Source organism: Lepidothrix coronata, unplaced genomic scaffold (assembly GCF_001604755.1).
Source record: "Lepidothrix coronata isolate B3197 unplaced genomic scaffold, Lepidothrix_coronata-1.0 Scaffold28, whole genome shotgun sequence".
In the NCBI taxonomy this organism is placed as follows: domain Eukaryota; kingdom Metazoa; phylum Chordata; class Aves; order Passeriformes; family Pipridae; genus Lepidothrix; species Lepidothrix coronata.
Genome location: NW_016690208.1, coordinates 1802530 through 1828345, shown reverse-complemented (window position 1 = coordinate 1828345; position 25816 = coordinate 1802530). Strand labels below are relative to the sequence as shown.

General features: G+C 53.1%; 1 protein-coding gene across 3 annotated transcripts; it reads right to left on the bottom strand.

Annotated features, from left to right (window-relative positions):
- Positions 1-504: 504 nt before the first annotated feature.
- PTPA (protein phosphatase 2 phosphatase activator) lies at positions 505-25738 on the bottom strand. 3 transcript variants are annotated; one of them, XM_017810303.1, is made up of 10 exons: positions 25621-25738; positions 23465-23565; positions 22203-22289; positions 17114-17239; positions 16263-16380; positions 14695-14794; positions 13713-13837; positions 13116-13216; positions 8602-8709; positions 505-3702 (listed from the first exon to the last, which is right to left on the bottom strand). In XM_017810303.1, the coding sequence occupies exons 1-10, from the start codon at positions 25643-25645 to the stop codon at positions 3628-3630; spliced, it is 966 nt and encodes a 321-aa protein (XP_017665792.1). In that variant the 5' UTR covers positions 25646-25738; the 3' UTR covers positions 505-3627. The 3 variants fall into 3 exon arrangements, with proteins under 3 accessions (XP_017665792.1, XP_017665793.1, XP_017665794.1); XM_017810304.1 differs by having other exon boundaries at positions 13776-13837; XM_017810305.1 differs by having other exon boundaries at positions 25677-25723.
- Between the last annotated feature and the right edge of the window lie 78 nt (positions 25739-25816).

Here is a 25816-nt window from a genome sequence, read left to right as displayed (position 1 = left end):
CCGCATGAGGCTCCTTCTCTCAACTCTTACTTCATTTATAAGTGGCTGCCATGAGCGATCACATAAAGGAGGGTTGTGAAGAATGAGAGAGGGGAAGGCTGATGGCGATTTGCAAACCTGCCCTGTGCAAAGGCAACACCTGTTAAACAGAAACACAAACTGCCCTACATGTGGCAACCCCAGCTCTGAAAACTGAATTTAAAAAAACTGGCTTGGCCAGTGGGCTGAGGGGGAAGGTGGCCAGAAACCCACGCTACGTCTGCTTCCCCTTCACTGCACGTCATGTTCACTAAGGGACGTGCTCAAGACGAATTCAAGCGCCTTCAAAGAAAACATTTGTGATCCAAGATGACATTTCTGCTCACCATCCATCCCTCCACGCTGCTGCCGCTTTTAGCAACACGCGCTCGCACAGTTGGCCCGTGTTGATGGAGACAATGTAACCCAGAGACAAGGAAACAAGCATTTGCTCAGCACAGCTACCCTACCTCCAACCACTCGTGAGAAGGTCCAGGTTTAATTTAATCCAGGTATAACATAAATCCAACAAAGCTGCTGAACTAAACTGATGCTGGAAGTCCTGAGTCAGCTCCTACAGCAGGACACGAAAAACATCTGAAGAAAAAGGTTCCAGTTCTCACCCTGCCTCAGAAACAAGGCTCAAACATCCTTTGGTCATGAGAGTCTCTGATCTTCAAGAAGTATTTGCTGGCCTGGGATCAGGATTCACACATCACCTACCTGCCAAATCCCAGCCGGGAGGGGGGTGGGCACAGCAAAAAAGTTAATAAATAAAAACATACAACACAACAGAGAGACACCCAGGAAGGACACAAAGACTGGATGCACTTGATCATGCAGTAAATAACGAGTCCGTTTTGGTGCAAGCAAAAGATCAACCACCAACACAGCAAGTGCCTCTTCCTTGTGCCGAGGGCTCCGGCCTTCGGCTTCACTGGCTCTGCTCCCAAAGTGGGAGCAAACCCCAGTCTGAGAGAGACCAACACAGTCACTGGTGCAAAACACAGAGACTTTAATTCAAACTACAGTGCGGGAGGAGGTGGGAAGTGCTGCTTTGGACACGGAGCAGCCCTAGGTGGTGCCACACGTGTGGATGTGCCAGGAGAGGAGCGGAGCCCCAAGAAGCCGTGAGGGACGCTGTGGGAGTCAGAGGGAGGCAAGCAGGTGGCTGCCACATGACAGGGGCACATCCCAAGCGGGCTGATAAGACTCAAATAAGAGTTAGCTGCTTGAAGTCCCAAAATACCCAGCAGGACTAATGTGCAGACTCAGGCAAGCAACAAACACAGCTCTGCACGAGCCTCCTCCCACCTCCTCCGCAGGTCCCAAGCCCAGGGACACCATCCCCAGGGAGCAGTGGCTGCAGCTGCAGGAGAAGGAAGCATCTCTCCACCATTCTTTGGTGCTGTATTCCACATTCTGGATGTCCCTCCCATGCACGGATGTCAGCATTTCCACCCATCCTTTTGCATGGAAGCCCCATTTCCATAAGATGACCAGGAGAGATGCATTCCCGACCCTTGGGCAGACTTGGGAGACCAGAGGCTTTTGTTCAGCCATTGCTGGCCAGATGCTGCACAGCCACACAGCCATTTAAAGCATGGGGACACTTGCCAAAAGCCACACAGCAATGTGAGGGGACATGGGTGGAGACACTGAGGGTCTCCATGCCAGGCACGGGCTGCTCTGCTGGAGATGGACTCATCAAGCCCCAGCAAGCACAGGGGTCTCCACCATCATTCCAGGAGTGGATCCATTTGGAATGCCAAGACAAAACACATCTCATTCAGAAGTAAAATAGACTTAATCCCAGTCTTCCATTTTCATTTAAAATACAAGTTTATAAGTTGTTTCAGGCAGGTCAAAAGCCCTTTGTCCCCCACCCCCTGCCCAGGGCCAAGCCAGGAGCAGTCAGGACAGCAGCAGTGCCAGAAAGCTCTACTTCAGCTCTGTGGACACTTCACTGCCTCCTAATTTAGACTCTTTTCTTGCTCTCCCTCCCCTGAGCGCCTGTGAGAACCTTTACAAGAGGGAGTGAGTAGGTTCTGGTAAAAATAATGAAAAAATAAAAATAAAATAATAATTAAAAAAAAAAAATCACAAGCAGGTTTCTCTCCCCCTCCCCAGCAGTAAAGCAGCAGCAAAAGCTGAGCAGCCTGGCACTGAGCAGCCCCACTGCCCCCTCCATGATCTGCAGGAGTGCCAGAGAAGGATCCCTGCTGCTCCTGATCCTCAGCAAACACCAGACCAGAGCCCTGTTGCCCCACACCCAGCCCAGAAAGCCCAAGAAGAAGCATCTCCTCTCCAGCTACAAAGCTGTGGACCACCTTGGTCAAGACCTGTGGATACAACAGCTCATCTCAAACACAGCACCAGCCATTTCTGCCCTCCAGTGATGCTGCTGGTGTGATCCAGACCACCTGCCTTCAAGATGCTGCTGGAAGTGGAAGTGGCACTGGAAGTCTGGTCCCTCTGCCCGAGGTCCAGCACAGCAACACCACCAGGGAATGACAAAGGGAAAGAGCTTTCTCCAGGTATAACCTGCTGCCCTGGGCTATTTATGCTTTTTGTTTTCAGCATGGGGATATAAATGCATGTAAAGCCACATGCTGCCCTCTCATGCTGCCTGTGCTCCAGGGATGTCTCCCTCAAAGAGCTGGGATCATGCTGCTCCATGGGGAAATCCCTTTGCTATGGGGCTGTCACTACAGTTTATGACCAAGCAGGAGCAACCACAGTCACCTTGTGCCACTGAGGCCAGCCCAGCCCTGGGGCAGCAAAGCATGGGGAGTGCAGAGGGCAGGTTGGACCCAGCCGTGGATGTGTGTGAACGTGTCAGGGTTTGTACCCGTTAAGAGGGAGCCTGAGCAGTGTCTTTGCATAGCTGTTCCCACAGAGCCAGGTCCCTCCAGGGACCTTGTCTCCGGCTCCAGAGCCACAGCCCAGAAGGTTCCCAGCTTCACCTAAGAGGTGCTAGTGGGAAAGAAAGGGAATCTTGCAGAAGAGACAGAGGGAGGGGGCTTTCCTTACCCAGAAAAGGGAGAGATGGCACCCTGGGCTTCCAACAACACACAGACATTCCTTACAACCCCCTTTACCCATTCCAGACCTCCTGAGCAGGGAGAGCTGGCTGCCTACAGACACGCACAGGCTCACACCTCGCCCCGTGCGGTGGTTTCCCAAAGCAAACAGCAACAGGAAACTCCAATGAAATTCAAAAGGGAAATCGCAGTTACCACTGCCCAACACACCCACACGTGCCTTCCTCCCCTCCACACCCCTTCCTCCTGGGAAGGGAAGCAGAGGGCCTTTGCTGCAAAGCAGCCCCTACCCAAACCCGTTCCCGTGCCTGGAGCCACACACGGCAGCTGTGGATAAACACGGCCCTGGCCTGGCCGCGGGCGAGACATCTCCGTGGTGAGGACGTGCAGGGGGAGCTGCTCCAGGTCCATCCTGTCTCCCGTGCAAGGCCAGCGAGTGCTTTGGATCTGTGGTTGCCGATGAGGATGTGCAGGAATGGATGGGCAGGGCGATGAGGAGGGGGTGAGGGGAGGAGGAAGAGTGCCACACTGTGCCTCCGCTGCTCCGGCTCCTCCCGCGGCTTCCTTAGGATGTCACAGGCTGGATGGGGAGCAGGCTGCCGAACTTAAAGTGCTGGATCACAGGAAACTTCTCCAGGCACTGCAGGAGGGGAGATAAAGAGAGGTGAATTCAGGAGACATTTCCACCTTACACAGGCAGCCAGAGCTACATCCTGCCCGCAGGGTCAGGAGGCAGTGAGCTCAGGGCAGCTCAGCCGAAGGCAGAGGGATTAGTTCCATGTCTCCCCCCACATTCCTATCAGGCTCCTCAGGCCAGTAACACTTCATAACCCCATCCCCTTCCCTTCAGCCTTTTGCTTACTGACATTCAGGCCTGGAGCATGAGCAGAAGCAGCATGTCTATGTCAGCAGCTTTCTCTCTCACCACTCTCCTTGCTCGAGCTGATCTCTTTGAAGAGCTTCACCCTACAAACACTGAGAACTGCAGAACCCCCCAGGGAAGAGACTTTCCCTCCCCAGGCCACTGCTCACACTCCAGGTTTTAGGCACCATCCTGCAGCCGCAAGGCACTGCCCAAACCGCATTCCAGACTCTCAGGTCTTTGATGGACAAGAACCAGTGATTTTGCTGCCATAGTTTAAGACATAATCCTATTCTCAACAACCCCTCACTCCTGAAATTCCCACCCACCACTGAAGAGTAATGGATCAGAGATCAGTTATATACATCCACTACAAGGCAGCTTAGCTTGGAGCTGCTTCTTCCTCTGTGCAGGGTGAGCCGGGCTGTGAGGGCACAGGTCCTTCCACTCCCCATCCCAATGGCAGGAAGGTCAGGACTGTGAGTCTGCCAGTGCTTGCCTGCCAGAGCCACTCAGAACTCTGGGTTTTGAGTCACTGCAGACTCAGAGTGCCCAAAGCTCAGCAAGGGCACAGGGCAGACTCACCTCCATCACACAGAGCTCAGCAGTGTGTGTTCACCAGCCCCGCAGCTGCGCCTGCACTGGCATCACCCACCTTCTTTGTGCTGAACAGGGGCCACAGACACCCCCCTGCACTGCAATGGGGACTCATTACCAGGGCTGGTGAGGTGGTGGCCACCTCTTTGCTACAGGTAGAGGGGCAAGTGCTTCCCTCCCTAGACAGCATGATATAAAGAGGAGAAGAGAACCCCAAATTCGCAGTGTCTGGGAAAAGAGGCTTTTCCCTGCACCCAGCTGAGGAACAGATCTGCTGATGGGACTCTCATTCCACAGGAGATATGGAGTATGTACAACCAAAGCCCAGCAGATACCAGCTAAGAGGAATCCATCTAGTCCCAGCAATTCCTTGGCACAGAGAGCCAGGTGGGCAGGATGCTGCCCAGCTCCCCACAGGCTGCAGACGCAGCAGCAGGAGGGTGTCATGGCCACACTGGCCCCTGCCTACAGTCAGTGGCCTCCCAGGCAGATCTTTGGGACAAAATGCACAACTCTTTCCTCCAGGCACTTTTTTGAAGGACAGTTCCTTCCTACCAAAGGGAGACAAGAGCCATGGTGTAGTTACAACTCTCCTTTCCATAGGAAGGAGCCTTGTGCTCTCCATGGGGACAAGTTGGACTTGCTGCAGCAGGGGATACCCCAGCTCTGGGGCTGGCGAGGAGGAGTGTGCTGCAGACAGCTCTTCCTCCAAGGCAGAACTCAGGCACAGGCACCCGGCCCACAGGCGAGCAGGAGGATTTGTGCTCAGACACCTAGGCCTACAGTAATCCCTTCGGAGCCAGAGGTCAGACAATTGGTTCCAAGCACAAGCACACTGGATCCAAAACAAGTTTGGAAGTAGTGAAGGTACAGCATGGCTGTATCCACTCCTGGGGAATAATAGCCAGGCAGAAAACCACAAACCTCCATGGCAAGGCACCAAGGAGAAATAAGTCCTGTGACCATCAGGGCACGTCACCTTCAAAGCTTCCTAATGCTCAGAGATGCTGCCATCTCTCCACACAACCACTTAGACAAATCCTCAGAGGAAGCAGCACTGGATAACAGTGACGTGAGGGAAGAGCAGAGAGAAATGAACACTGGAGATGCTGACAGCTAGAAATGTCAGCCCAATTAGATCCAAGGAATCCCATGGAAGACCAGACTGGTTTGGGCTCCAGATGAAGAGACTTAACTACCAGTGGGAAGAAGGGGTATCCATTCCACTTAACACATCGCCAGCCCAAGAAGAGAGAAGCAAAGAAACTTTTCCTTCTGTATCCAGCAGAACTAACACAAATTTACTGGATTATTAGAGGTACCAAGAGACAGGACCCTCCTTGCATCACATGTGGGTGAAACTGATGTACCCAACACCAGCTCAGTGGAGGGGACAAGCTTATTTCTTCTTGCCATCATCTTGATCATGCTGAAGGTCTGCTTGGGACTCAACTGGGGAGCAGATTCACACACCAAGTCCAACCTTTAAAGATGGAACTGGGACTAGATTAGTTACAATGGAAAGTATTTCCCGACTGACTGCAGAGAAGGAAAGGTCAGGAGACTCAAAAGCAGGCTCAGGGGAAAAACATCAAGGCTGCTGCTTTAACCACACTCTATTCTGTCAACTTCTTCACTTGCCTTTGATGGAGAGAATAAGAAAAGCCCTTGGACTTCCAAGAGAACACATCTTCAGCCATTATATTATAAATAGACACATTTGGGATTTCATAAACACACAGAGCTGAAGATATGTTGTCTTCAGTCTACTGCCCATGCACCCTGGAGTGCCTGGATCCAGACCAGAGCTCCCAGCCACACGGACACACCTGAGCTTTCTGTTGGCTGGTTAAAGTCATCCCACAGAGGAGACAGAGGAGAGACAAAGCTTTTTAAATGAACCAAGTCTGGGGCTGCCCCACTCCCACCAAATGAGAGGAGGTTGTGAGTGAGCATTTGATTTTTCCTGCTCTGCTTCCAGCCAGTGACCCCTTGGCTGTGCTGTGCCTCCACTCAAACCCTGTCACGGTCAGCACCGTCCAGCACCCGGCGCTTCCCAGCCAGCCCAGATGTGTTACAGAGCTGGTGCCTCCACCTGAGTGTCTGATTTCACCTGATCTCATTACAACAGGGCATCAGAGGGGCAGGGAGAAGGGAGGGGAAAATAAATAAAAGGACATCTTTGCTAGTTAGACAAAGCAACACAGCAACCCCAAACCTTCCTTCTCTTTGCCATCAAACACTCCAGGCTCTGCTACAGAAGCTGCCTGCCTTGAGCTGGACAAAGATCCATGTCAGCACTCAGGGGCTATTGCTGACTTCCCTTCTGCTAATGCTGGCAGTGGCTAATTGGAGAAAGACTGCACTGGTGAAGGCTACAGAGCTGGGCACAGTGAGCAGAAATGCACTGGGAGCCAGCAGCAAATAGACCAGACCTCCAGTAGTGACTGAGTGCCACGCCTTGGGTGCACTTAGAAGAGCCAAAGTATCTCCCAGTCTTCAGAGGATCCCCAGGCTGTGCTGTCCCCAGCCAGGGCACAGGTAGATCTGCCAGCACAGAGTGGCCCCAAGACATCAGTAGACATGAACACTGCACCGTGGGCACACCACTGCTAAGTTCCTCCAGTCATGTACAGGTGGCAGCCACCACATGGCAAAGGGCATGTAGGGCACCAGGCAGGAGCACCTGAACATCCTGGGGCATGTGGGATGCCAGGGGAGTACCCAGAGAGCTGTGCAAAGGAATTGATCCAAAGGAAAGGAAGGACCATGGCAGGGCTGCCGAGGCAGGAGCAAACCACACTGATGCTCTAGGATTTAGGGGACTCACGTTTCACTTTAACAGCACTCACAGGGTCTTCCCTTCAGACCCCCCAGCTCTCACAACAGAGCCTCCAGCTCAGGGTTTCCCAGCAGGCAGTGTCTCCAGCCCTTGTGAGGGAGCTGTGAACAGGGGCAGCCTCAGAGGGGCAGTCCAGGGGCACCTCCCCCTCTGAGGAGCAGCCCGGGGCACCCCTCCAAGGAGCAGCCAGCCAAGGGGGTCGACCCCCAGCCCCGCTTCTCCTCTTTGGAGGCTGGGAGGAAAGCTGAGCTGGGGGCGGAAGGAGCCAGCGGGCCTGGGAGTGACACCTCACAGATTAGAGAGGTATGTGGCCTGGAACCTAAACACAGGATGTGCAGTGCAGAGGAAGGGCTGGGGGAGGGAGCGGCAGTTCGGCACAGTTTAACCCCTTTGTGCGCTGGGCCTGAGCAGAGCTGTCCCTGAGCCTCAGCCCCGTGTCCCAGCAACAGGAGCAGAGATCTGTCACCAGCACAGACCACAAGGGGTGGGATTAACTCATTCAGGCACCACTGGGTGCACCAGGGAGTTGCACCATCTCTGCTCCTTCAGCGCCCTTGGCACAGCCAGTGTGTCCTGCAGAGCCAGCACTGTCCCATCCTGCCCAGCAAGAGATGTTCCCTCCGGAGGCCCAGATGTGGTGGTTCCTGTCCTGCTTCCTCAAGCTCAGGGTTAGCTCGAGCAGGAAGGATAGATAAGGGAGAGCCAAAACTGCCTGGTTCCCCAGGTCAGGGGTTCACCAGGAAAGTCTAGGGCAGCGCCAGCAGTGCTGGTGGGCAGAGGGCTGCCAAACCAGGGAGGTGGCTGTGGCCATGGACAGGACATGTAGCAAGGGGAGATCAGTAGTAAGCATTCAGCCTGCTCTGGGGCCCTTAAAACACGGGATGATAATTTTAACTAAGTCTCTTCCAGCTGGTAAAATAGTGGGGGGACCAGACAGATAAGGAGGTCAAGACATCAGCCCTAATTTGTAGGCCTGAAACCTGCACTACGGGAAGACAAGAAATGGCAAAAGTCATCTCTGCAAGAAATGGCCATTTTGGGATTAGTTTTGGGGCAAACACTAGGCAGGCAGGAGCTTCCTTCTAGCCAGCAGCACCTGAACTGTCCAAGGGCTCCGTGAGCAAGGGGTAGTCAATGACTGTGACAGGGTCCCTACACCAAGGAGCAGAACAAGAGCTGACCCACAGTGCTGTGGAGGGGAGGAGGCCCAGCAGCCTCTCCCTGCTCACAGTGCTCACCTCTGCCTTGTACATGCGGATGAGGCCCTGGTTGACCTTGGACCAGGAGGGCACGGCGCTGATGTTCCAGAGCTGGTTGGAGTGCTCGGCAAAGGGGCCCGTCTTCATCTGAAAGAGACCCGAGCGCAGGGCTGAGGGAGCTGGGCCAGCCAGGAAGCTCGTGCACCAGCAGTGACTCACGCTCACACTCTCTCCAAGCAAACATTCCCACCAAGCCCTGTGACCCACGCACCAGCCACCTCACTGCCACTTCCCTCCCTCCCTCCCTCCGCGCTCCCTCCCGCTGCGGCCACATCACATGAAGCCGTGGCAATCCAGTTCCCCTCCTTTCCTGATAAAATTAAGCCTTTTCCTGCCACGCTTTCCTAATCAGAGGTCCCCCTGCACACCTCCCTTTTAATGACTGCTTTAAAAAAGCCCCACATAAGTCCCGTTCTCCCCTCCAGTAGAGTTTGGCTCAACGCTGTTCCTATTCTACCCAGAAACCTCCCAGTGCAGCTCTGCTGGGCTTTCCAAGAAAATGACTCATTCCCCATTCAGATCAACAACAAGCAGCAGCGACAACCGCGCTGCCTTCCCTGAATACAGAGGGCAGTGCAGGTTGGCAGCAGCTCTGTGTCCACAGCCCACTCCACACCTGCCTCCAGCTAAGGAGGGCTCTGAGGGAGGCAGGAGCAGAGGGGACACACTCCAGTCCCGCTCTCCAAACCAGCTCCAGAGCTGCAAGCTGCTGCCTTGCAGCAAATGCTTTACATATTTCTATTCTTATTTTTTTTCATACTCCAGTGTTTCTCCTCCCAGGGTGAGCAGTTTGGAGAAGAGAGGGCAGGGAGTGAAGCTGCAATCAGGGACAGTTGCATGTAGATTCCCTGGGTAGTTGTCTCCCCTTCTTCTCCATGAACAAAAACAGACCCTCGGGGAGAAAAAGAAATACAACACAGCCACTCTGACTGAGCGAAGTTCCCATGACATCAGAAACCACAAGGCCGAAGCTCACGCTAAAAAGGAGCGTGGGGAGAGAGGAATCTCTTGGACTCTCGTTCACGACTTGGGGTTTGAACAACTAACCCCTTCCCTCCATGCACGCACAGGCCGGGAGAGAGGGTGGGAAAAGAGCCTCCAAAAGAACCTCTCTGTAAAAGCAAGCAGAGCCAATCAATCTGCTCTGGGAAATTTCTGCAATGCCTGTGTGGCACCAGCCTGAGGCAGAGAAAGAAAGAGAGGGAAAGGGTGGGGGGATCCAAAAAAACCCCCACTTCTTGTGACATGTTTCACACCCGCTGACCTTGGGGTGGGAGCACCAGGGGAAGCGGGTCTGTAGCTCTGCCCGGTGCCGGGAGGGCGCGGATGCATCTCCGCTTCCCCTCGGTGGTTCCCAGGAGCCGGGGGATGATGGATGAGCCGCTTGGCCATTCCTGCTCCCCTGCACCACACGCTTTCCTCGTGGGTACAGGATGAAACGTGTAAGCACACAAAGCACGGTGCTCACCGACAGCGCCGGCGCATTATCCAGCGCCGAGATTCGGCACCAGCAGGCACCCAAAGCCAGGGAGCTCCGTGCCAGGCGGCTCCTCAAAGAACCTCCTCCCCGCACAGGAGCTTTGGCTGCATGAATTTTGATGCCAAACCTTCTCCTGGCATCACCTCCCTTCAGAGGGGCACAGTTTGCACCAGCCACCACCACCAGGCTTTGCTTCTCTCCCTTCCCAAGCTGGAGTGAGCGTGACAGAGTGTGGAGGAGGCGGGCAGGGCTGGCACGACCACCACTGTGGCCCTCCTCACCCAGGGCACCTGGAGAGGGATGGCTTTGCTATGGCTTCACACTGGGGAGGGAAAAATAAGAGGGTTGAGAGGGGGAACAAAAAAAATCCATCTCCTTCCAGCCACAAAGGGCGAAGAGGGAGAGCTGGGGGGGAGAGCGAGAGGCAGCGAGAGCGCTGCAGTCCCGCAGTGACCCCAGGGGAACAGAGTGAGTCAGAGCAGCCATATTGAGCAGGAAATTACTCACAGACGCGGCGTTCCTGCCTCTCGGTTCCCAAGAGAATCGGCCTTTTGTAAATGGTTCCTCTGTCAGTGCAGGGGGGAGGGGGACGGCTGAGGCCGTGCTTTCCTGTCAGCTCCTTCCCTTCCAGCAGAAACCCGAGCCCTCCCTTCCCAAACCTCCAAATTTAGAAGCCAGATTGAAGCTGAAATTCCTGCTGCCTGCCCTGAGCTCTCGGAGGAGCATCTGGGGCGAGTGCACTGAACGCCCACAACAGCTGGGGGGCACCCAGCACCCCTCATCTGCACACACACAGGCAGCCCTGCATCGCTGCCCTCCACAGCCCCTGGGCAGAGATGCTCCAAATGCGCCTCATCCTCACACCTGCAGGTGCCACATACACCCCACAGCACACTTTGACAGGCAAAGGCAGCAGCAGGGGAACAGCTTGAGTCCCAGCCAGCTCTGCAAACCTCACCCTGTTCCAGAACCACGTGTTCAGGTCCAAACCCACCCCACAGATTTCCCAACATCAGGCCAGCTCATGCAAGGCTCACTGCTGTGCCTGAGCGCAGCTGTGGGGAGGATGCCGTGGTGGGATCAGCCTGGACATCATCTTGGTGCTGCTTTAAGAGCCTGAGGTTTAAATACACACGTGGCAAACACCACACCAGGGGCTGAGAACAATATCTGCTCAAGAGAATATTCTCTCAGTTGACAGAAAACAACCTACCTGGGTTGTAGCCTGCTGAAACAAAACCTGCTCTCATGTCAGCAAGACATACCAGACCCACTGCAGGAACTGCTGGGGTGTTTGCTATGTGCTTAACACCTTTAAAGGAGAGCTGTTTCCAGCTGACAAGCTCAGAAGAAAATAATATCGTTCATTTATTAAAGTCTTTAATCCCTTCTATCTTTTTTCCCTGCTATTATGTTTTGTTGTTGATTTTGGAGAGAAAGCGTTGGGAGGGTGCTGAGGCTGCCTCACCCCCTCTAGTGGCAGTTACAGCTTTCCTGGGCACTTGGGAGGGAAAAAACCCAGATTTTAAAAGCAAAATCTTTATAAAAAGGAACCAGTGCCTGCATGGAGGTGGACTGAACATACCATGCACTTGGTAATGCAGGTTGTTGCTGTCCCTTAAGGCTCACGGCAGGAGGCCCGAGAGGAGGGCTCCTTGCCACCAGGTGGCACTGAGGAACTCGGCAGAAACACTGAATTCCATGATTCCTGACAAATGTGCGGAAAAAGGAACTCAAATCACTTATTTTAAAAGCCTGCTAAAAAGCTGACTCTCTGCAGGCAGAAGCAGCGTGACCTGAAGCAGCAGGATGGTGTTGGGTATTTTAAACTTCACCTGTCATCTGGGCGCTGCAGAATTTTCTACACACATGTCAAAAGATGTGTTTTTCTGTTTCTAACAGGTCAGTGCACTATCTGGATATTAGAGGCCCAAACTAAAATAAATCTTGGACCATCTTGGCTCCTGCTTTCCTGTCCTCATCTTGATCTCTTCCACCAGCACCTCTTTACTACCTGTGGCATGATTTATCTTGGCATTAAGGGTTAAACCCTGTGAGGTGCTGAGTACCAACAAACCCTACCAGATTCAGCAGGACTTGACACAGCACCTCCTGGGGTTTGGGCCAAAGGCTCCTATGAAGATTTCCTACATGAAAGGCTAAGTTCATAGTCTGTAACCTCCCTTCTCATCTAATCACTAAATTAGAGAGGCGAGGAGGGGGGAAAGTGAACAGAACAAAGGGGAAGAACCGCACTCTGTCCTTCAAAATTAATCCCATCAACTCCCTCTTGCCAGAGACAAGAAATCCCTCACCACAAGAGAGCGGGTAGTTCTTGCTCTCCCTCTCCAGACTGTGAGGGAGCCGGGAGAAACACGGCTGGATCCTCCACAGATGCTGAGGGCAGAAAGCCCTGAGCTCCCTCACTGAGACACTGCCCATGGCTGGCAACAAGCTGAGGATCCCCAGTCCTGAGAGCGCTGCCAGCTGGGTGAGTCTCAGCACACTCCCTGCTCTAGGTCAGTTGCAAATAAGGTGCATTTAAATGGGCTTTTGGTAGAACCTGGAGGAGAAGGAGCAGCACAGAAGTTTGGGAGCATGCCCCAAGCAAGGGGTGGCCCAGGGCTGCCAAGCAGCACCCAAGGGCTGGAGGGAAGGGAGGCTGTCTTGGCAAGCCCAGTCGATTTGCAGCTCCTACTTCATCTTCCTACAGTATCTGCAGGAACTAGCCCTCTCCATCCAAGTTCCCACTGACTGATCCAAGGTTATTTGTTTGCTCTTGTTACAGCTCCCTTCAACTACCATCCACAGCCCATCCAGCTTAATTACACTTTCCTCTCAACATCCCTGTCTCAACTCATTCAAGGAGAGCACCTCAGACATGCAACAACAGTTCATCTGCACAGTTCCACAACAGCAAACAAAGCAGCAAAGGAGGAACAGAAAACCACAGCAGAGCCAAGTATCTGATGCCAAGAGAACGTCCCTGTGGGACAAACCTTCCACTCCTCACCTCTGTAATGAAGAGGATGCACTCCAGGAACATGAAGTCCTTATGGTTCTCGTTTACCACCTTCTCATCAACGAAGTGCCGAGGCTCCAGACTTGGATGGTCTAAAAAGAGTAAGAGACAACAGGAAGCAACCTGTAAGGCAGCCCCCTTCTGAGACCAAGTTCAATCAGGTGCTGTCCTGCCCCTCTTCCAGAAACACGATCTTCCCATCAGAGCTCTTCAAAAGTCAGCACAGAGCTGCTCCCTTCTATCTCGTCTCCCACTTCAGCGCCTCTGCAGGGAGAAAACTCCCCAGGGCAGAAAATGCATTTTCTAGCACCAAACCCGAGACTCTCCTTTTAAAAAGCTTGTAGTCATTGCAATAAAGACAAATGTACTGTACAAGGAACACTTCCATCTCCCAACCTAAGCAACCTGCTTTATTTGAAAAGCTGAGGGGGGAAAAAAAAAATCCAAGCCCAAAACTCTTCTGCTGTATTATGCACAAATTTGACAGATTCGAATTTAGAAGTCAGCCCCAAGTCCCATCATCTCTGCAGCATAGACAGATGGGGCAGAGGGCAGGCTGGGACACGAGAAGAAGATCTGTATTAGTACCTATCAGCTGGGAACTGCCCCATATGAAAGGCAGGAACTGGAAGTCATCCAAGCCCCACACACCCTGGCTGCCAGCAGGTTCCATCCTGTAGGTCTTCTGAAGTTTTCGCATCACTTCCAGGTACCTGAGACCAAAGAGAGAAGAAGGGTTAAGACAAGGCCTTCTTCTGCCTTTGACTTACATAAGAAGAACAACCAGTCTGGAAAAGGACACAGCTTTATCCTTTGTAAGCAGGATCTCCACATACAGCACAGTACATACAATATATATTCAGCTCCTTTGCCATAGGAAGCAGCCTGATGGTGCCTGACACCAAATTCACAGAGAAATCCAGTGGCAGGGGTTTATTTCACCTGCAGTGTCTTATGTTGATGCAGATCTTTCCCCATTCCCACTGTAATTTGAAAACATTGACAGTTCACTCTCCTTCAACAACTTCCAAAAGAGCTCAGAAAGTTTTCCACCTTACAGCAATTGCTACTTCCACTTTTCAGGTGGAAAATTAAAGTGCTGTTGAAGGAAATTGTTTCCATGCCACCAAACAGTGATACAGCTGGGATTAGATCTCTGGACTCCAAACACCCAATCCACCAGTTTCATCACTACCAACTTTACCTCTTGGGCTGGAAATACATCTAGAGGAGCAGTGGAAGCCTGCTAGTTGCATGGATTTTTTATTTTTGATGCCTGAAGAAATGTTACATGCTCTGATCAGATATTCCTGCCTATCACAAAACATGGAGCTTCACCCAGAGAGCTCAGTAACCTGTGCTCAACTAAAGTAACTTTCCAGAAGGACACTCAGCCTCTGACAGACAAGGGGCCATCATCTATTTTGGAGATAGTTATAATGGGTCAGTGTACAGTCCATTAAAAAGTACATCTGCTCATAATTTTGTCTAAAATTGGCTTCAGCTTCCCACTCTGCCCTTTCCCCCAAACAGCCCAATACTTCCAGCCCTTCTCCTTCCATTACCTCACCTGTTAAACACTTTGAAGACGATGGCCATCTGGTCGTCCACTCTGAGCACACCAATTTTGCAGAGGCAGCAGAGAAAGGCTGCAAATGCAGCTTCGTGCCCTGGAGTGAAAAGACATGAAGAGACATGACACTGGTGTCTCTGGCCCTCAGGACAACCTTTCTGTGGGCACCACAACAGCTCTTCAGAAATCACAGCAGTCACAGTCCCCTCTCAACCCTGTTGTCACTAGGAATGCCATGAGCTGACAATGTTTCATCCTCCTGCAGCACCCACCCAAATTATACCTTCTAGACATTCATGAGTTGATTATTCACTCTGAGAAAAGATTCTTAAGGAAAAACAGCTCCAACACTGGGCATGCTGGGAGCAAGGCAGGGACTTTCCCAGGAGCTTGGCACAGCAGGGGAAGTGGAGCACCGCAGAGTCATCTGCTCAGGGGATGCAAGAGAACCTCACATCTGCAAGTAAACAGATTTCCTCCCACTTCAAAAATATCTCTATGTCAGAAGGATGCAGATCCCATGACACTGCCAGGAACAGTCTGTCCCAGAAGGTACTGGGATCTCGGGCTGGGCCCCTGCAGCTTGGTCCTCCAGCTAACAGTAAGGAAAAGAAACAACCACCAAGGAAAAGAAGCAGCCAGCAAACCCAGAAATGTCTTTTAGTGGAAGGGATCACGGAAGAAGGGAGAGTACAAGATCAGCAGCTCCACACTATGGGCAGGTGCAGCTCCCAGTGTAGGAACAAAATGCACCTACAGTCTGGTCACTATGAGCAAGGACACAGGCCTCTGGCTTGGGACACACAGGAGGGGAGAAGAGGCTGAATTTCCTTCTGAGCTGACCAAACCCCATCCAGCAAGTCCCTTTCCAAGGACAACATCTCCCCCTGGTGCCAGTGAGCCGCAGCCAGCACTGCACAACCTCCAGCTCTTCAGCCTTTTACCCACAGCCTCCTCTTCCTCTCCCTGCCCAAGTTTCCTTGCACCCACAGCATCCTACTCTCCTGCCTCTTGGTGAGGGCACAGCTGTCCTCCAGAGAGAGGAGCAGAGCATGTAGACAATTCTGTACTCGCTGAAGCCAGTGTGGTTACTTCAACCTGCAATTCACCACCTCCTTAGGTGCAAAATGTTTCTACCTTCAGATTTCAAAGTCCCTCTGTAAGCAGCAATGTCACTTCTGGGGAGAACCAGAGCTCAGGACACCTCCCACTGAACGTGAACTCGGTTCTCACTCTAGTTCCAATTCAAGTAATTATATTTTATCCCTTTAAAACTGCCTACTGCAGGACACCTGCATGCAGTGAAGCAGTTTCTACAGCTATTCCCAGAACAGCTTGGTTCCCATTTCCTCCAGTGAGATGTGAAAGGCTCTAGCACAGCTCCCAGCCCCAGCTCTCAGTCACAGCCCACACAGGACAGAGGGGTGAGGGGGCCCAGAAGGAAGGTGTTTGTTTCAAGCTGGAACTAAAAAAAGTGGTAATAATATTTAAATTAATGCAGCACCAGGCTCCAAAGGGTCCCTTCCCAACTAGCCCAGCCTTGGCCAGTGTGCAAGCCCAGGTACCTGTGCCATAGTCAATGCGGGTGGAGTTCCCCACGGATTCCTTCAGGTACACAGCCACTTCTGGGGCAGCATCAGCCAAATGCTTGGGAATCACTGTTGCCACCAACTTTTCTGCTTCCTGAAAGACACAGGACTTCCCTGAGTGAGTGCAGATTTGCCACAGTCCCCAGGGACAAGTCACCCTGTGCTCAGACCCTGCTGCAGTGGGGGAGCTGCAATGGTGCTCTCCTGCAGTGCCCAGAGCCAGCATGACAGAGGAGCAAACCCTCCTGTTGAAGAAGTCATCTCCAGAGATGGAAAAAGTCAGGAAAAACTTGGCCTGACACCTACCCAGGCCACATGCATCCTGCAGGACAGAAAAGCTTCAGCATCCAAGTCCACTGACCCAGTTACCCAGTGAGCCATCTCCAGGACAAAAGCATCACTAGAGCAGCTGCAAGGGCTCTGCTGCTGGGACTGGGACTGTGCCACCTCCAGCACCCAGTGCAGGGCAAGTGCTCTGAGATGGAGGGAGCTGAGCAGTTTCCCTAACACTTCTCTGATTTTGTGACACAGTGGGCAGTTAAAAAGAAAAGGAATTCCTTGGGCTTGGAGAGCCCTCCAGGCTCATCCAGAACTTGGAGACCCAGCCAAGAGCATTTACAGGGCCCATATGCTCTCACAAGAGGAAAAGACAAGCACCAGGCTAGGGGTAAGTGATGCATATCAAGAGATGGATCCTTAACAGCTTATCTGGGCAATTCCTCCACAGGCTGCTTGGCTGCCACACAGTGATGGAGCCATTCTGCCACCCCTGCTGGACACACTGCCCTTCCATGGGAGCTGCAGGTGCACAGGAAACACACACTCACCTGGTCTAGTTTGGCGTACCAGGTCCTGAAGGCTTTGTTCCCAAAGCGAGAAGGCTGATCCACTGGCGGGGTTTCATCAATCCATCTGTCAAGGGTGTTCAGCAGAGCCACCAGCTTTTCAATGGGCTACAGAGAGCAAGAGGATGAGGGGTCACAGTGGCATAAACCAGAGCAGTCCCTCAGCTCCAACATCTCTTCCCTGCACTGGAGTCATTAAAGCCCACACCATTCTTTCCAGGGCTGGCAAGTGGAAATGGGATGTGTCAACCCTCCTCAAAATGCAGGGGGGCTGGGAAAACCATCCTTCCCCTCAGAAGATCAGTCCAGTACAAAGACCAGCCTGAGGCAGACTCTCCAGTTGCCCCCATAGTCTTTCATAAGCTGTAAGAGCACTGTGCTCCAAAACCTCTCAGAGAAGACCTACAGCAAGCTCCTGGCTGAGGGGCACACAGGGCTGAGAAGGAGGGAAGTGCTACACAGTTCAGGAGCCTCCAACACAAAACTCAGGCTCCGCATCTTGAGGGCCCTGCATTCTCCACAGGATACAGCACCATGTATCCTCACCCACAGCTGATGATGTGATTTAAAGGCCCTTCTCAAGGCTCTTATCATTGTCCTGAAGTGTCTCTTAGGAGCCAGGATTAGCAGCAATGCTGTTAAACCACCCCACGCCTGTACATCAAGTCAACCTTCCCAGCATGACTCCTGTTGCTTCAAACTCCTACCAGCCAGGCCACCACGGCAGGGATCCCTCAGCCCAGGGATGTGGCAAAACACAGCCTGTCCAGGGGAAGAGGCAGCCTGGTTTGCCCACCAGTGCTCCCATCAGAGCAGGCAGGAGAAGAAGCTCTTGGCTCCCACAGAAATGTCTCAATACAAACACAAAGCTGATGGGAAGACAACAGCAACAGCAAGACAACAGCCACGATTCTTACACCTAGTTCTGTAAGTAAGGAACATGTATAGGATGTATGAGAGTGGCCATGAAGGAAAAGAGAGGTGAAGCAGGTGACACAGCATCTGTGCTGTCAGACCAAGGCTGGCCAATACACACCCTCTCCCCTGCGTGGGGAATGGCTACGCCCCACACACCAAGAGCCAATGCCACAGGCAGCATTTTTAGCAGCTCCAGACACTTTTAGGAGGCTCTGCTGACAACTGGTCAAGCCTGCCAGAGGCTCTGGGATTCTCCTTGCCTGACTCCAAGCAGCTGGAGAGCCGTCAGCCGCCACAGCAGCTGGCCAGGCCCCGGGCAATGTAGGCTCCTCTGTCTCGAGAGGGGATTCCTCCTTCAAGGGGACAAAGAGGACAGGCGGCAGCGGCGGCTGGTTTGACTTTGCTGGAGGCATCGACCATGTGAAGCCGGCTGGTCTCCTGGGCTGTGGTTCAATTCCTCACGCTGCTGCTGCTGCCGGGAGGACGAGGAAACAGCAGAGCCCAGCAAGTTTCCAGCCCTTGAAGTGCCACTGGAAGGGGGTGGGCAGAGATGGGCACGGCAGAGCGGTGCTGCCGCTGGGCCAGCTGAGGATCGCGCCCAGGAGGAGGGGTCTCATGGCACACACAACCTCCCACAGACACTGACTCCTGAGGTGCCACCCCAAGGACATGGTGGGATCAGCCAGCGGGAAGCGGGATCAGGCAGGAAAGGGATCCACCTACCTCACAGGACCTCGGCACTTGGCTGCTGAGCCAGACTAGAGGCTGGGACAAGACCTGAGCACACCAGGAACACAAAAAAGCCAAGGGACAAGAGAGCCAAAAGCTCTGGGTGGCCTTGGAGCCACTAACAGGCCAGTGCCCCAGATACATGCGGACTGAAGCCCCCTCTGCTCCAGCTCCCTGCTCCCAAAACGCTGCAGGAACCCAGCACATCCCCACTGCACCGGGCCGGTTTGGCCTCAGCCCTACTCCTTCCTGGCTATCGCATTCCCCTCCAATTAAGCAACAGCATCCCCAGCACTGGGCTGCATTAAATAATTAAATCGTGCTGGTGATTTATCCGCCGGCACCAGCAGCTCATTACGAGCAGCCACCGTATTTCAAACCCTCTCCACGAGCACTCGGTGCTGCCTGGATAAATGGCTGGCACGGACCAGCTCCTTCCCTGGGGAGCAGACTCCAACCTCCCCTTCCCCACTCGCTGGCTTTAAAGGGATTAAAAGCCCAGCCCCAGTGAACACGGGAGAGCAGGACCCAGCTGCCAGATCAGCCACACCAATAAATAATTAAAGAGATGCAGCTCATTTTGGGCTCAAGGCCCTTTGAAAAGGGGGTTACTAAAAGAAGCAGCTTCCCATTGTCCAGCAGAGGAAACCTGTACATCCAGGGCTGACCCCTGTGGGGGAGGAAAGGAGCCTGTGGGAACACAACCATCAGCACCACTGCAGCCCTGTTTTGCCTGGCTGGGCTTTTAAGCTCTATTTTTGCTTTACCTTTCCAGTGATCAAAGCAAGGGCAGCCTCCCCCCTGCTCTCCTTGCTCTTCTCATTGTGCTGATTTTGCATCTCCTTGACCCTGAGTCTGCCACCGGTTCCAAAGGCAAACCACAGAGCTTCCTTCGGAGCACAGACCTGTCAGCAGCTCTCAAGAGCAGGAGCCAGGCAAACAGAGGTGCTGAGGAGGCATCACGGCAGCCAAAGCTGCCCGTGGGGGCCAAGTCTGCCCCTCTGGGCTCAGAGGGGGGAGTTGCTTACCCCGCTTCCCTCCTGGAAGCAGAGCAAGCCACAAGGCCGGCCAGTTTGCAGCCAGTTTCCCCCCAGTGCACTGGGCTGTTGGAAGGGAAGGTCTGCTCCTCACACAACCAAAATTAACCTCCTCCTCCTCGCTGCACTTCTCCTCTGATCCAAGTCACTGCTCCAGGCTGCAGACCCGGAAGGATCCCTGCATGGAAAGCACTCCCTCCAGGAGGGGAAGGCAGGTCACACCCTATCACTCACACAACCTTGTGCCAGACACAGTGTCTACAGCAGAGTCCTAAACAACAGCTCAGCTATCAGTGCCTGTCAGATGCCTCCAGCAAACCCCAGACAGCTCCACGGAATGTTTCAGTGGGAGCACAGCAAGCTCAGCAGGAGCCCCAAGGGGGCTCAGCCCCCACAGGATCCAGCTCCTGCTCCAGCAGAAAGGCTGGTATCAACACATGCTCTCTGGAAACCATTAAGCTTCTCTTTAAAAGCTGAGCAGAACATATTTTCCTTTTTTTATTCCATGGCAAAGCAATACCAGTAAGTCAGAGAGAGGATACGTGTTCTGCAGAACGGATTCCAGGAGGTCATTTGCCAAAGGAAGGTGTCCCTGGCATTTGATCAGGGAGGAAGATGGGATGGCACAAAAGCACATCAGCAGCAGGTACAGCAAAAGAGAAGAAAGCTGAGCAGAGATGCAAGCAGAGGCCACGAGGGGCTGAGCCTTTAAAAGCACAGATAAGCAGTTTGATCTACAAAGCAGCCCGTGTGAACAAGCAACCTCATCAACAAGGCAACCCTGGGGATGCTCCAGCTGGGCCTCAAGTCATGGGCTCCTGCTCTCCTCGGTGTGAGGGGCATGAGATTTGTTCCCTGCCTCCTCCCAAGCAGTCGGGATCGTGTCTCTTGTTTGTCACTTGGACTGGGACCATGGATGGAAAACATTCCCTCCAAGAGGGCTCTGCTGCAGACACAGCCCTGCTACAGCTTTTCCTGACAGCTCAAAGGCTTGTAGGAAGAGGGTTGGGTTTTTTTCCCCCACTCTTTGTTTTGCTCATTTTTAATGCTTTGTTTCCCTAGAACTGCTCTGTGAATGGTTGGGAACAAGCGAGATCATGACAAAGACAAAACTCAAAGGTGAAACACAAACAGCAGAAAGCAAGAGCAGCATTTGACAGCAGTTTCTACTGAATTGAAGGAACAAAAGGTGGGCACGAAGCCTGTTAGGAAGGGGCTCATTATCCCCATTCCTCTCCATGAACTACAAGGGAGTTTCTCATTCACATGCTGGCTCCTAGGAGGGAAGGCTGGACTCAGACATGAACAACTGGGTTAAAGACCATCATCAGCTGCCTTCCCACACCAGAATGAAGCTATAAACACACAGGGGCCAGTCTGCTGCCCATGATCTCTTTACATCATTCTCAGCTTTCTTGCACCACCACGATCAGCAAAAATGTACCCAAAAATCTCCTCGTTGCAATGCAGAACAAGGGAGGGGGGATCCAACATCCAACATGAGCTCTGTGGACTGGCAGCACCCAGAGAGCCCTCAGGGCAGCAGTGACACCAGTGAAGGTGCCTGTCCTTTCCCTCTGGCTCCGAATGATCTCACCGTGCCCCGAAAAGGTGAACAGACATTAAAACTGGCCATGGCAACAGGCAGGGCCAGGTGACAGCCACATTCATACAAGGGGAAAAACAGGTCCTTTCTGCTTAGCACCTTGGAAGGGGCAATCCTGCCCCTCAGGTTAAACCTCTCAGCTCAGCCCAGCTCCCTGTGAGCTCCACAGCCCCCTCAGCACGACCCTTGGCAAGGCAGGTGCAGCCAGTGATGTGCCTTGAGGTCACAACTGTCAGAGCAAAGCTTGCACAGCTCAGCTACAGCCTGGGATGAGGACACTGGTGCTGTTGTCACAGTCTGAGTAACAAGGAAGCCCAGGGACAAGGAGAGAAGTGACTTGCCCAAGGTCCTACAGAAAAGCCCATGGGAGAACAGGAATGGTAGTCATCTCAGCCTTTTGCCTGCAATTAGGAAAGAATATCACATTTTTGAAGCATCACTGATTGAAGCCAGACTGTGAAAACAGGGCAAAATGTGCCCTTTCTGCACCCTCCTTTTCCCCACCAGCTTCTACCACTTGTAACTTGCTCGATTTCCCATCCAGTGAGCACACACTGGGAGCCTCTGCCTCCTGGAGTGGGAATGGCAGCCTGGCATTTGCATCCCCAAGCATAACCCAACCACATTTATTCTCCCTGGCTCCCAGATAAGCTGCCAGTTCATTCCTCACCTAGGAAATATTCACTGTAGAACCAATTAGGAAAAAAAAAAAAAAAGAGAGAGAAAAAAAGGAAAAAAAGGCAGGAAAGGAGAAACAAGGGGATCCAAACTCTTCTCCTACCTCTGACACTTTGTATTCACAGGTCAGCTTCTTGCCCCTGACACCTTCGTTCAGGGTGAGGATGAAGCCCATGTAGTCTGCGTACGCCTGCGAACACACCGAGAGTGCAGGGCATTAGTGAGTGCCCACGGGCTGTCTGAACACAAAACACAGCATGGGAGCATCCTAGACCCCAAGGAAACCCTTCCCAGCACACAACACTGCTTCCTTGGAGACACCTGGGGGTGCAGGGCTTGCTGTGAGGCCGCTGCTCTTTTTGGCAGCCCCGGTGGCAGAAGGCAGATGGTGACTGCGCTCTGAAAATTACAGAGAGGAACATCCTAAAAATGCTCACATTGACCCCAAAATCATTCCCTCAGCTCCTATCGGGTCAAATTCAACCTCCTGAGCTCTGCAGAGTCTCAGCCGTGCCAAGGCACCCTGCTCCTCCCAGACCTGCACTGTTATCTCCCCATTCCTCCTTGGACTCTTCTCCTGTGCTCACACACGATAGGGAACTGGGACACAGCCCAGGCTCCTCGCTGCTCCTCTCTTTAAATTTTTTGCTTTTGAAGCATCATCCCTAGTGCAGCTCCACAGCTCCAGAGCAGCCACTGCCACCTCCCCCTCCTTGCACCAAAATCCTGACCAAGAGCAAGTCCTTAAACCCAGGAGACTTAAACTGGAAGCTGCGCCCAGAGGTTTGCTTGACACCTGGATGCAACTTCAGCTTCTTTCCAGACATCTCAGATCAGTCATTGAGCAATTTGGTGGGACAAGTCTGGGCCAACACCCCGATCCCTCAAAGGCAGAGAAGGGAGAACCTGCTGTTCCACCAGCTCCACACATGCTGTAAACAAAAATTATCCTGAAAATTGAAGGCCCCAGAGCCTTTTCCAGTACAGCACAGTGGGAAGACCCCAGGACCAACCCAGGCAGCAGGACCATGTTCAAGGCGGGCTCAAACAGCACTGGATAAATCCAGTTTGGGTATAAAATACAGGGCAGGTGGGATTAAATAGTCACCAGGTTCCTGTCCAGCTTGTTGGGAGGGAGCAGGAATCATTTCTAAGCATCTCTGGTCTCCCTCAGCCTCTGGGCTCTCCCTGGCTCCCTCCTCCACACCTCGCTGCCAAGTAATTTTCCTATAAACAGGCACAAACCCATTAATTTCCCATTCCTTGCCCAACCCTGCTTTACCTCCTGGCTGTTCCCAGACCAGACCTGGCTGCCACTGAAAGCCCAGCAGCACTTCCCAGTTTTCCCTGTTCCCAGAGCCATACCTGAGAGCGCTTCCACTTGGCCATGTCGGAAACCACGTTTATCTCCTTTTTGGGGATCATGAAGCATTGCTGGATGGGAGGAGCCACCTCCTCAGAGGCGCCTGGGAGATGCAAAAAAGACTTAAAACAGAGGCAGTGGAGAAGAAGAAATCCTGTATCTTCCTTTCTTTGAAATCGACGTTTATTTCTCAGGAGATACAAAGCAAACAAATCCATCCCAACTGTGCTATCTCACCAAGTCCTCCTCACCCATATCCTCCTAATCCATAGATAACACACTCCTAAGGCTGGGCAAGCCTTCAGAAAGTAGCATTATGTCTGTTTTCACCATTAAAGATGCATTTCCCACTCGGACAGAGAGACTGATGCAGGAGGTAACAAAGGCAACATCCAGCCAGTTTAGTTATTTCTGTCTACTGCAGCCAAGCCTCAGGTCGTGTGGGAGCACTGAACTCCCCTACAAACTTACTGAGCCTTGTTTTTAGGTGTTAAGTCTGACCCGCATTCCTCTACAAAGGACAATTCCTGCACGGACAATCTGGAGGAGTTCAACAGATGCAGCCCAAGAGCTTGGGGGATGCTGGGACACAACCTCTTCCAGGTGGAAGCTTTGATGATCATATAATTTAAAGCTCTCTCAGAGTCCAGCATTTAATATTTAACACAAATGTGAGCTGTTAACACATTAGAGGGGCTCTTTTCCCCAGCACCTGAACCCAGGATGACCCTGCAGAGCCAGAAAAGCTCCACGAGGTTAAAGGTAGTTTGTATTTTGCTCCTGGTAAATGCAACCATCAATAGCAAGAGGCTGTGCAGAGAGGTCTGTCAAGGAACCTGGGTGCTAATGTCAATTTATGAATTCTGTCAGAGCCACTCTGTCCACCTTTTTAATCCCAGATTTTCTGCAGGCACTTGTCCAACACCAGCTGCCCTGGCACGCTCAGCGACTGGTCTCCACATCTCAGCCACTTCAGGCACTGGCTCCCTAACAAATAGCACCAGTTCTAACTCCTTAAAGTATCATCAACTGCATTCACACAGAAAGCACCGCCCAGAAGCATCAGCAGCCTTTTTCCACACTGCTGCCTGGCAGGCAGATCAGATTAAAAGGAATCCAAAGTCCCAGGAACCACACAGAGCCTGCTATAGATTTGTCATACAACCTTTGACAGTCATCTGACTTCTCTGCCTTTCACCTTCCCCATGCACAGAACAAATTCAGCCTCATCTCCTGCCCTGGGGTGTCACAGCGTTTGGCTCATTCCTGCAGAAGTTACAGCAAAACTTCCAGGTACAAGGATGAGAGGAACAACATGTGATGAATTTCAATGAAAGGCACGTGCATGTCTCTCTTCTGAAAATTCTGCACACAACTCACAGCGACACCAGGATGGAGCTCTGCTTTTAAAAGTGTTTATAACATGAAAACAACGAAAAACTCCTGAGCAGTGGCATAAAAAGGCAAACACTGATGTGCCCATGAGCACAGGTGACACATAAATCCCAGAGGGGCGGCCAGGGCAGTGTCGTGGGCCGGGGATCCGGGTGTTTGCCCTTCACAGAACTTTATCTCTTTGTATTTGTTTCTCAGCCATCGCTCCTTCTGACCCACACTTTGTTTAGTGCCTCTTGGGAAGGAGACCAGGAATACTCACGGAAGGGCTGCAGGGGTTACAGTGTTCTGGGATGAATACAGGAGAATCCAAACCTACTGGTGCGATGGAGCACAGCGGGTCAGTTTGATGACGAGAAGCAGCTTGGACTGAGGAGACCCTTCCAGGGGTGTGTAGTGGTGCGGGGAGGGGGAGTTAAACTCGGGCAACCCACAGCACACGCCCCCCATTCCGCGCGGGAATCAGTCAAAGAACTGGGCTGGGGGTGACAGGGAACCCCGATCCGGCGGCTCCAGGGGTTCAGCCCCGACCACCCGCCTCGCCCCGGGGCTCTGTCCCTTCTCCACCCTCAGCAAACGCCCCCGCGCTCCCCTCGCCCCGGGCCGGGCGCTGCCTCCGCCGCCCCCCCGCAACCCAGGCCCGGCGCCCCCGGGGCGCGATGCCCCGCGGCCGGCGCACCCCGGCCCCGAGGACAGTCCTCTCGGGGGCCCTGAGCGCAGCCCCCATCCCGGTCGGCCCCCCAGCCCCCCGGCCGCCCCTCACCTGCCCGCCGCTCGCTCTCTGCCATCTTCCCGCAGCCCGGCCCGGCCGCCCCTCACCTCCCACCTCCGCACAAGCCGAAGCCGCCGGCGGCCATCTTTGAGCAGGGCACACCGCCCGGCCCCGCCGCTCCGGGCACTATCAACCCATGGCGCGGCCCCTCCCGGCCACCGTCGTGCCCGCACCGCCATGTTTGTGC

Coding starts and splice junctions, on each gene's coding strand:
- PTPA (XM_017810303.1), bottom strand. CDS start 25,645: ATGGCAGAGAGCGAGCGGCGGGCAG. Junction 23,566..25,620: donor AGAGAGCGAGCGGCGGGCAG/GTGAGGGGCGGC, acceptor TGCATCTCCCAG/GCGCCTCTGAGGAGGTGGCT. Junction 14,795..16,262: donor CCGCATTGACTATGGCACAG/GTACCTGGGCTT, acceptor TTTTCACTCCAG/GGCACGAAGCTGCATTTGCA.